Consider the following 11667-nt stretch of genomic DNA (forward strand, 5'->3'; position numbering starts at 1 on the left):
GTAACAAGAGTGTCATCAGCTATGTTGAAGAGGTTAGCTGCTAGCGATTTAGGAAAAACTGCAATAACTGCTGCTAAATCAGCAGGGAAAGAACTTTCAACATCAGCAATAGAAGCTGCTAAAGATGTCGCAGTTGAAAAAGGAAAACAATTAATTAGAAAAGCATCTTCTAAAGTTTCACAACCAAATACAGTCATTAATAATAGAATTAATGACATAATCTCAAATTTAAATAAAAAAGCTGATGAAGTTACACCAAATATAAATAATATAATGATGTGATAATGATAATGAATCAATAAAATCAACAGCTATAAGAATAGAAGATCTAGCAAAAAAAGGCCGCGGTCTTCGATTGGCTTAATTTCTTTATATTTATTTTCCATTTTAAAAATTTTTTTTATATTGTGTATAAAAAAATGGCATCTTCTGATATATTAAATTTTACTGAAATCCCAACTGTGGATGATGGAATTGAAAGATTTGAATTCTATGAATATGAACCAATAGCTCGCACAAGTTTAAATAGCACTGGAGAAATAAGAATTAACATTGAGCAACAAGATTTGTTCACACTTCCGTCTGAGGCTTATCTTTTGTTTGAAGGAAGACTTCTTAAACTTGATGGGACAGCTTATGCTAATGCAGATGCAGTGTCACTTACAAATAATGGTATTATGCATTTATTCAGTGAAATATCATATCAATTATCAAACCAAAATATAGAGTCAGTTTATTTTCCAGGTCAAGCAACTACAATGTTAGGAATGCTTAAATACCCAAATGACTTTCAATTAGCACAAGGATTAAATCAATTGTGGTACAAAGATTCTTCAACAACAGCAGTACTTGCTGATAACTCAGGGTTTGCAGTACGACAATCATACATAATTCAGAAACCAACCACAAAGGGAACATTTTCATTTTGTATACCTTTAAGACACATTTTTGGATTCTGCGATGATTACAACAAAGTTATTTACGGATTTAAACATACACTAACTCTTGTTAGAAAAAGTGATACTGGAGCAATTTTTAGAAACGCTCTTGCAGCTGCAGGAAAAGTTAATCTTGATAAAATATCATTGTTCATGCCACATGTGATTCCATCAGATTTAGAGAGAGTTAATCTTTATAAAAGTATTGAATCAAAAGTGACACTTCCAGTAACTTTTCGCGCAAGGCAGTGTGATACTATAACTGTTCCACAATCTACAACGTTTTCTTGGAGACTTAGCGTAAAAACATCTCCAGAAAAACCAAGATACATCATTGTTGGATTCCAAACAAATAAGGATGGAAATCAAGAAGTTAATTCTTCCATATTTGATCATTGTGACTTGAAAAATATGTACATCATGCTTAATCAAGAAAAATATCCAGCTGCTGACTATAACTTATCATTTCCAAATCATAAATTTTCAAGAGCCTATAGAGATGCATCTGTATTTAGTGAAAAATTTTATGGAATGAACGATTTGATAACACAAAGCAACATAACTCCTTCAGACTATAAAGATTTATACCCACTCTTTGTTTTTGATGTTAGTTGACAATCAGAAAAATTAAAATCATCAGTAGTAGATGTACAAATTAAAGCAACATTTAATGCAGCTGTTCTAGCTGATACTGAAGCGTTTGCTGTTGTAATATCGGATAAGTTTTTACACTTTCAATCAGACGGAAATAAGTTGAACGTTGTTTATTAACTTTTTTTTGAATTGATTTAAAAAAATTTTTATCTTTGTATAATAAAAATGTATTATACAAGGGAAAACTTGCAGAAGTTGTTAAAAGAAAATAACATTTCACAAACATCTAAAAATTATGTTACATTGTTAATGATTGCTGTAGATAATGGGTTGATTGATAAAGAATCAATCGTGTCAAAAGCAACAGAAGCAACTGATGAGAAAAGACCAATTGGAAGACCTAGAATACATCTAGTAAAAGATGTTGATGAGAAAAGATCAGTTGGAAGACCTAGAATACATCCAGTAGTGGGACTGGTCATGGATATAGATATCTTGAAATGCGTGATGGGAAGATTGATAATGGTTATAAGATTGAAATATCAAATTCTGAAAAATTAAAAAAAATTAAAATATATTAAAAAAATCTTGATATATAAAAATGGGAGATAAAAATATGGAGTTTTATAAAATGTATAAGCCTACGTCATGCACTTTGTATTGGAAAAAAGAAGATAAAAAATTGATAAATAATAATTTAAAAGATTTAAAAAAATCTTGCTATATAAAAAATGGAAAACATAATTCTTATGGATCCTAAAGACCTACTTCGCATGGGTCTGAAAGACCTACTTGATAAACCGATTCCATACATATCATCAGAAATATTAACTCCTGAACCTTTTGTATATAGAATAACAACTGTTCAAAATGAGAGCCAACTTGAAAAACTGCGAACAGTAGAATATTACTGTAGAGTTAGAGGATGGGGGTGTGTATAATATTTTATATGAAATTTATTATATGAATTATTTTAACAAGAAAAAAATATTTTGAAAAATGATATAAAGAAAATGAAAATTAAAAAAAATTATCTTGCTATATAAAAATGGAAAATAAAACGGTGAAAGAATTAAAGCAATTCGCTAAAGAGCGAGGAATTAAATATTATTATAAAATGAAAAAAGATGATCTCATAAGAGCGTTATCGCACACACAGATAAGAACAGAGTATCTACTTGATGAGCCTGTTCCAGATATATCATCAACAATTTTAGCTCCGTCACCTTTTCAGCCTATTACACAAATTGGAAAAGAAATAAATGATGAGATTAAAGAACTTGCAGATTGGGCTGTGTCATATGTTCCAGAACCAATTAAAAAGGTTGTGAATAAAAAATTTGATGAATTAAAATCTACAGTTTCAAATTTGTATCAAAAATATGGAATTAGAAATCTGATAGAATTTAAATTATCACAATCAGCTGTTAAGAATGTAACAAGTCAGTTTTCAGTTAAAGGAATAAAAAGATATGATGTATATCTTTCATGAATGCTGCTAAAAAAAGTGCAATTAAAATACTAACCGAAAATAGAAATTCAAAGGTTTATATAGTTCTCACTTGTGAAATGGAGCGTACTGATATTAAAACAGGAGAAACTATAATCACATCTGCTCCATTTAGAACGAATAATCAAGTTGTATTAGAAACAACAGATTTAGATGAGTTTTATGAAACATCAAAGCAGAAAATTTTAGAATCCTTATCATCTTTTCAACAGTTAGGATCAGGTTGGAGATTTGTTTCTGTTGAAAAGATGGATATCAATTTTATTAAGTATAATCCTATTAAAGCTAAATCATACATTCCACTGGATAAAAACTAAAAAAGCAATAATTAATATAAAGAATGAAGCTAATCAATGTTTTAAGTGGTGCGTAACAAGAGCATTAAATCCAACAGCTAAAAATTCTGAAAGAGTAGATAAAGAGCTTAAAAATCAAGCTGAAAAAATAAACTGGGATAAAATAGATTTTCCAGTATCGTTAAATCAAATTACACAACTTGAGAAGAACAATACAGATATCAGTGTCAATGTATATGGTTATGAAAATTCAGAAGTTCATATTTTGCATGTATCAAAGAATAATGATCGCGAACATTTAATAGATTTACTATTAATCTCAAATGGAGAAACGAATCATTACTGTTTAATAAAAAATTTAAACAGATTACTTTCATTGCAAACATCAAATAAACATTGCAAAAAACACTATTGTAGAAATTGTTTGTTAGGTTTTAATTCTGAAGAATCATTATCTAATCATAAATTGTATTGTGAAACACATGATTCAGTACGTATTGAACTTCCACCACCAAATTCCACAATGCAATTTACTAATCAGAATAAATCAATGAGAGTTCCGTTTGTAGTATATGCTGACTTTGAAAGTTTTATAAAACAAATTGACACTTGTGAACCCAATCCGAATGAATCTTATACTAAAAAATACCAAAAACATATTCCAAGTTCATTATGTTATTATATTAAATGTTTCGATGAAAGTTTTTACCAAAGCAATCCAGTTTCATTTACTGCAAGTAATGAAACGGATGATGTTGCACAAATATTTGTTGACAGATTACAAGAAGATATTAAGAAAATTTGTGATAGTATTAAATTTCCAAAAAAGATGATATTTACTAATGAAAACAAGCATGATTTTAATGAAGCAACTGAATGTCACATTTGCGGAAAAGATTTGGATAATGATAAAGTACGTGATCACTGTCACATTACCGGAAAATATAGAGGTGCTGCTCATAACAGTTGTAATTTAAAATATAAAATTCCAAAATTCTTTCCAGTACTATTTCACAATTTATCTGGATATGATTCTCACTTATTTATAAAGAAATTATCAGGAGGCAAATTGAGTTGCATACCAAAAAATGAAGAAAAGTATATTTGCTTTTCTAGAGAAATTAAAGTCGATGAGTATATTAAAGAAGGTAAAAAATTTGAAGTTAAACGTGAGCTTCATTTTTTAGATAGTTATAGATTTATGCCTTCTAGTTTAGATGCTTTATTAAAGAATTTAGCAAAAGACCAGTGCAAAAATATCGGAAAATTATATTCAGGTAAACAATTAGATTTATTACTAAAAAAAGGCGTATATCCCTATGATTGGGTAGACTCTGTTGATAAATTTAACGAAACCCAATTACTACCAAAAGAATTATTCTTTTCAAAATTGAACGATGAAGATATAAGTGATGAAGATTACTCACATGCACAAACTGTATGGAATGAGTTTCATTGCAAAACATTTAGAGATTATCATGACTTGTACAACGTTTTAGATGTGCTTTTACTAGCTGACGTCTTTGAAAATTTTAGAGATGTTTGTATGAATTGTTATAAATTAGATCCTGCTTGGTATTATACATCACCAGGATTAGCTTGGGATGCAGCATTGAAGAAAACAAAAGTAAAATTAGAACTGTTGAGCAATTACGATATGATCCTAATGATAAAGAAAGGAATAAGAGGTGGATTCAGTATGATATCCAATAGGTTAGGAGCTTCCAATAATAAGTACATGGGTGATGAGTATGACAAAAGCAAAGAATCAACATTCATACAATATTTAGACGCTAATAATTTATATGGATGGGCAATGAGTAAACCACTTCCAACACATGGTTTTAAATGCATGGACAAAAATGAAATAGAAAACTGGAAATCAATTCCATGTATACCAAAAGTAGATTTAGATTACCCTGAACATCTACATGATGAACATAATGATTATCCTCTCACACCTGAAAGGTTAAATATCGATAAAGTTGAAAAATTAGTCCCCAACTTGAATAATAAGAGAAAGTATATAGTACATTATGAAAATATAAAAGTATATGAAAGATTAGGATTAAAGATTACTAAAATTCACAGAGGCATAAAGTTTGAAGAAAGAGTATGGCTCAACGAATACATTGAACTAAATACAAACCTTAGAACTAAAGCAACGAATGATTTTGAAAAAGACTTTTTTAAACTCATGAACAACTCAGTATTTGTAAAAACAATGGAGAACATTGAAAACAGAGTTGACATTAGATTAGTAACAGACAGAAATGAAGCTACTAAACTAGCATCAAAACCAAACTTTAAAAGTAAAACAATATTTGATGAAAACTTAATAGCAATACATATGAAAAGAACAAAATTAAAATATGCTAAACCAATTTACTTAGGAATGTGTATATTGGATTTGAGCAAAACTCTAATGTATGAATTTCATTATTATTACATAAAGAAAAACTATGCTTGTCAAGCAAAACTATTATTCACAGATACAGATGCTTTTGCATACGAAATTAAAACAGAAGACTTTTATGCTGATATTTCTAAAGATATTGAAAACAAATTTGATACAAGTGAGTTTAACCCAAAGCACCCAGCAATTAGTAATGTAGGATTTAAAGTTGGTCTTAATAAGAAAGTAATTGGAATGTTTAAAGATGAGGCTGGAGGAGCACAAATTGAAGAATTTGTAGGACTCAGATCAAAGTTATATTCTTACAAAGTACACGGAAAAGATAACAAAAAACGTAAAGGAGTAAAGAAAAATGTTGTTAAAAAGTATATAACACATGAAGATTACAAAGATTGTTTATTAAATAAAAGAGATCATATTAGGAAAATGAATGTAATAAGATCATATTCACATGAAATTTACACAGAAGAGGTCAATAAAATAGCATTAAGCGCAGAAGACGATAAAAGAGTTATTTTAGAAAATGGAATACACACATTAGCATATGGACACTACAAACTAGAAGAAAATAAAGCAATAGGACAATAAGACAATAGGACAATTAGGAAAAGAGGTAAAGGAGCCCAAGGGGTAGGGGGTAGGGGAGCCCAAAAATTATTTTTTTGAGAAAAAAATAATTTAGTAAAAATGAGAAATAATTATAAACTTATCAATGTTGAAGGGATAATTTTACCTTATGAACCTTTAACAAATTTTCAATTGTTAGAAGCAGCAAAAAAACTGAAAATAAAAAATTTTAGAGGTTATTATTATTATTATTATTATTTATTATTTTATTTTACTTTGCCGTTTAACAAATTTGACAGTTTCCATAAATTTATAATTAAGTTAATGGCCGGAGCAAGAAGAAGACATAATTTGCCTTATCGCCAAGCACGGTGTTACAATTTATAATTTTTACAAAGTTGCTTCAAGAATATATAACATAAAAGAAAAATTAAATGAATGTTTACAAAAGATATATAATAAATAAAGTAAAATATCGTTTAATACATAATATCATAAATAGATTGAGTAAAAGTAAGAGTTAATATATAAAACTTTATATATATTTTAAGTAAAGTATATAAAAGATAAAGTAAAATATCATAACTAGATTAGGTAAAAGTAAAAGTGAATATATAATAACTTTATATATATAAATACGCACAAAAAATAAAATAAAAAGCGAGAAAATGTGATTTTTGATAATGATTATTGTCAAAAAATTTTAACCTTTTTTTTTTTTTTTTTTCTTTCGAATAATTACGAAAATACGAATAATTAACTTGTTTTTCAGTTTTTAAATTATATATCTGATCTATTTTTAAAAGAAAGACTTATAATAATATAAGTCAAAATCTGCGTTTAAAAAAAACTGTTTTGAATCAGTTTTAAACTGATGAAGAGATTTTTTTTTCCGGAAACAATGTTTGGAAATCTTTTCCACAAAAGTGGTCCGCGATTCTGAATTGAATAAGAAACTTGTTTAGAATAAGATTTTGGTATAACAAAGTTGTTAGCGGAAAATCTTGTAGCATATTTATGGTGTATTACTTTAAAATAAGTTTCAAATATTTTGGGGGACAGTCCATATTTTGTTTTATACATGAACAGTAGAACAAGATGGATATTAAGTTTGAAAATATTCAGGGCACCAATTACACGTAAAAGAGGTTCACAAGGAACCGCTCTACCAGATCCAAATATGATTCTAACAGCATGTTTTTGCTTGCTATAAAGTTTTTTTAGCTTTGTGTGATTAGTACTTGCCCACATGATGTTGCCGTAAGTTAAGTAACTATGTATAAAGGAAAAATATAAACTTTTTAAGGACTTAAAATTTAAAAGTGGCTTAACTCTATAGATCATGCCAATGCTTTTTGAAATTTTTTTTCTATAGAATTTATATGCACTTTCCAAGATAGCTTTTCATCAAAATTCACACCTAAAAAATTTACAGATATTTGCCTTTTGATGTTAGTTTTATTCATCAAAAGATTGGGAAGAATAAATGGTATTACCTTTGTTTTGCTTGGTTTGTGGAAAAGAGAAAATTTAATTTTTTGAACATTCAAAGACAATTTGTTGCATATAAACCATTCATTTACTTTTTTTAATTCTTCATTTACTACTGTAAAAAGTGTTTCAATATTTTTGTGAGAATAAAAAAGATTTGAGTCATCTGCGAATAAAATAAAATTTAATAGGTTTGATGTTGAAGACAAATCATTTATGTATAGTAAAAAAAGTAAGGGTCCAAGTATAGAACCCTGTGGGACTCCGCAATTTACAGTTTTTTTGGTCGTTTCTAAATTTTCAAATTGTACATATTGTTTTCTGTTTGAAAGGTAACTTTCAAACCAGAGTAAGTTTGTCTCCTTTATTCCGTAATATTCCAGTTTTTTTATTAGAATGGAATGATTCACCGTATCAAAAGCTTTCGACAGATCAATGAAAACTCCTAACGTATAATAGTCTTCTTTAAAAGCATTAGATAAGTGATTAACTAACTCTACTATTGCATGATCTGTTGAGTGTTGCTTTTTGAAACCAAATTGCTTACTGTATAACATGTTGTTTTCAGTTAAATGATTATACAGCCTATTGTACACTATACGTTCAAGCAATTTCGAGAAACAAGATAAAACAGATATAGGCCTGTAATTAGAGGGTTCTGACTCATCTCCAGACTTAAATTCTGGAGTTACTCTAGCAATTTTTAATTTATCCGGAACTTTACCTGATTTAAGTGACTGATTGAATATATGAAACAAAGATGGTTCAATTATATCATAGGCTAATTTTAATATATTAACGCTAACTTTATCCGATCCTGCACTTTTGTAACTTTTTAAGCTTAGTAATGCAGTCCGCAACTCGCGTATATCTAGCTTTGACTCATTCATTTTTTTATTAGAATTTGTTAGATAAGAATCAAATGTTGAAGAAGTTAAAGGAATACTTTGCGCTAAATTAGAACTAACATTTATGAAGAAACTGTTTAGTTCTTCAGCTATGAGTGCTTTATCGTATATTGTTTTACCGTCAATTAAAAGTTTTTTTGGCAGAACATTATTTTTATATTTGTTTTGTCCAATTATTTCTTTAATAGCATTCCAAGTTTGTTTAGTATTTCCATTTGCATTTTCTAGTAATTTCGAATAATATACTTTTTTAGAGTATTTTTTGATTTTTTCAAATATATTTTTATAGTTTTTATATTTTGCTTCGTTTGAATATGTTTTTTTTTTAAGAAATTTTTCATAAAGTTTTTGTTTTTTCCTTGGTGATTTTAGTAAGCCTTTTGTCATCCAAGGCGATAGAAGTGATTTTGAATTCACATAAAACTTTTTTACAGGAAACGCTTTATCGTATTGTTTACAAAATTGCACTAGAAAAAGTTCATAAGCATTGTTAGCATCACGTGTTTGGAGAACAAGCTTCCAATCAACGAAATTAATTAGAAGGTTGCGAAATTGTTGTATGGAGTTTTCATTGATCTGTCGCTTGTAAATAATGTGTTTTGTGGAAATATTATCATGGGTTATGTTTTTTGTTATAAGAAATGTGGGAAAATGGTCTGTCAACTCAGTCATTATTATACCGGTACTAAAGCAGCTATTAAAAAAATTATTAGTAATTATGTTATCTAGTAGGGTAGAGGATCTTTTTGTGATTCTTGTTGACTTAGTTATTGTTGGAATGAGGTTATTTTGTAGAAGAGTATTTACAAAATTTTTAACACTATTATTTGACGCATGATTCAAAAGATTAATATTCAGGTCACCGACTAAGTAAACATGCTTTTGTTTTTTATTAACTTTTGTTAAAAAAGTTCGTAAAGATACTTTAAAATTTTTTAAGTTACCCGCTGGTTGTCTATAAATAACATTAACAATTACGTTTTTAGAATTTTGGTTAATTATTTCAATGCACAATGACTCGCAATCTTTTTCATTTACACTGAGGTCATTACGTGGTATAAAATTAATTGAGTTATGAATAAAAATACATACACCTCCACCGGTACAGAAGTTTCGTGGTTGATGAATTGACGCCTAATTTGCCAATTCAAATTGAAAATTATGCTCGCCATACTTACACCAGGTCTCAGTAAGACAGATTATTTTAAAATCTGTCTTACTGAGATGGTGATCTTAAGAGGTGTATTTGTAAGAGATCAATTACCTAAAAATACACAAAAAAAAGAATGTGGAATATTAAATACAGGAGATTCAAGTACACATGGTTTTCACTGGATTTGTTGGTACAAAGATAGAGATAAAAAATTAAGTTTTGACTCTTTTGCACAACCCCCACCTGTCGAAGTTGTTAATTATTTAAAAGACTCTATTTATTATAATAGTGATAGAGTTCAGTTTGGAAATACTTCATTCTGTGGACATTTGTGTCTCTATGTTTTAAAAAAACTAGATGAAGGATATGATTTTCAGAATATTATTAATAATCTATGGTAATTTTTTTTCTTTTATATAAAATGCCTGTTGATAAATTCGGACGTACAACAATTTATTCAACTACAAGTCGAGTAGTTTCAAATGGATTAACAGCATCTCAAGCTGATAGTATGTTTATTAGAAGAGATGGGCAAAATAATGCAACTAGTGATATTGACATGAATACAAACAAATTAATAAATATAGCAGAACCTACAAATCCAAATGATGCTGCTACAAAGTACTATGTTGACACAATAATACCTAATTCTAGCAGTTTAGAAATAGTACCAAATTCAAGTTTAACATGCATGGGAGTAAAATCCCAGACTCTTGAACCAAATACAGATGGAACAGCAGCTTTTATTCAAAATAGTGGTCCTGGTATTCTCAGAAAACTATGGAACAAATCCTAATGGAAGTGTATCAAGTAACGTATTTATTAGGATATATGCAGATAATACGCTTTGCATACGAAGTATAGCTTGTGATTTATTATTCGCTCCACTTGGTGGACCAATTTATACTAACTCTTTAAAAGGTTGTAATATGCATTCTAATATTGAATTAGGAGGATAATTTACACTTGATTTACCATTTAAAACTAATCTAAAAATTGAATTAAACAATAAAACTGGAAATCCACTAACATATTCGTTGCAACCTTTTATTACAATAAGTTCAACACAACAAGCAAATATTTCATTAATACCCTCATTTATTTCAGATCTTAAACTATACTCATCCACATTTAGATATTTGAACACAACTTATGGTAACGAATATATATTATTGAACACTGCAAGTAATAGAAATGGTGTTTATTTAAAATATATTAGAATGCATGTTATCGGTAAATCTGGAAATTGGTGGGAATCAAGAGTACGCATGTATGACGGAATCGATTCTCCTAAAAACAATGACTCAGTTATTCAACCTTGGACACCCTATAACTATAGTAATTTAATATTTCGTGGATACAAAAATAATAGCAGATGTATATACTTCTCATCTGGTTTAGTAGATTTTTATTTATCTTCATGGAATGGAATTAATACTTCATTTGCTAATAGATCATCTGGACTATTGTATCAATCAAAACCAAAAATTGATTCTACAACTACTATCTCTTTTTACAGAAATTTTGGTAAAAATGACTCCATGCCTAGCGTTACTAATGGTAGAAGATTAGTTGTAACAATAAACTCTGGTGATGAGCAAGTTGGGAACTCTGGAAGTTTTTCTGAGTTAAAAGGAGTAATTTACTATTATGCGTAGCTAAGTTCGAAGACCTACTTCTTATGGATCTGAAAGACCTAATGCAAAGTAGATTTCATTTACGCTTAAGTAGATTTCACTTGTGAAATTGATGTAACCATCATATATTAATATATTATGGTTGAGATAGTTGAAA

General features: G+C 28.5%; 2 protein-coding genes across 2 annotated transcripts; both read left to right on the forward strand.

Annotated features, from left to right (window-relative positions):
* Nucleotides 1–419: 419 nt before the first annotated feature.
* On the forward strand, nucleotides 420–1553 carry LOC136079232 (uncharacterized). The gene has a single exon (XM_065794955.1). It carries the CDS (start codon nucleotides 420–422, stop codon nucleotides 1551–1553), a length of 1134 nt encoding a protein of 377 aa, XP_065651027.1.
* Nucleotides 1554–3020: 1467 nt separating this feature from the next.
* LOC136079233 (uncharacterized) lies at nucleotides 3021–6342 on the forward strand. Its single transcript, XM_065794956.1, has 2 exons — nucleotides 3021–3275; nucleotides 3406–6342. The coding sequence occupies exons 1-2, from the start codon at nucleotides 3021–3023 to the stop codon at nucleotides 6340–6342; spliced, it is 3192 nt and encodes a 1063-aa protein (XP_065651028.1).
* Nucleotides 6343–11667: the final 5325 nt, after the last annotated feature.

Source organism: Hydra vulgaris, chromosome 04, assembly GCF_038396675.1.
Source record: "Hydra vulgaris chromosome 04, alternate assembly HydraT2T_AEP".
Lineage (NCBI taxonomy): Eukaryota > Metazoa > Cnidaria > Hydrozoa > Anthoathecata > Hydridae > Hydra > Hydra vulgaris.

Bases quoted from the DNA above. Each gene is read 5' to 3' on its own strand.
- LOC136079232 (XM_065794955.1), top strand. From the start codon at position 420: ATGGCATCTTCTGATATATTAAATTTTACTGAAATCCCAACTGTGGAT.
- LOC136079233 (XM_065794956.1), top strand. From the start codon at position 3,021: ATGAATGCTGCTAAAAAAAGTGCAATTAAAATACTAACCGAAAATAGA. The intron at 3,276-3,405 runs GTTTCTGTTGAA...CAATGTTTTAAG, and splicing joins TAGGATCAGGTTGGAGATTT to TGGTGCGTAACAAGAGCATT.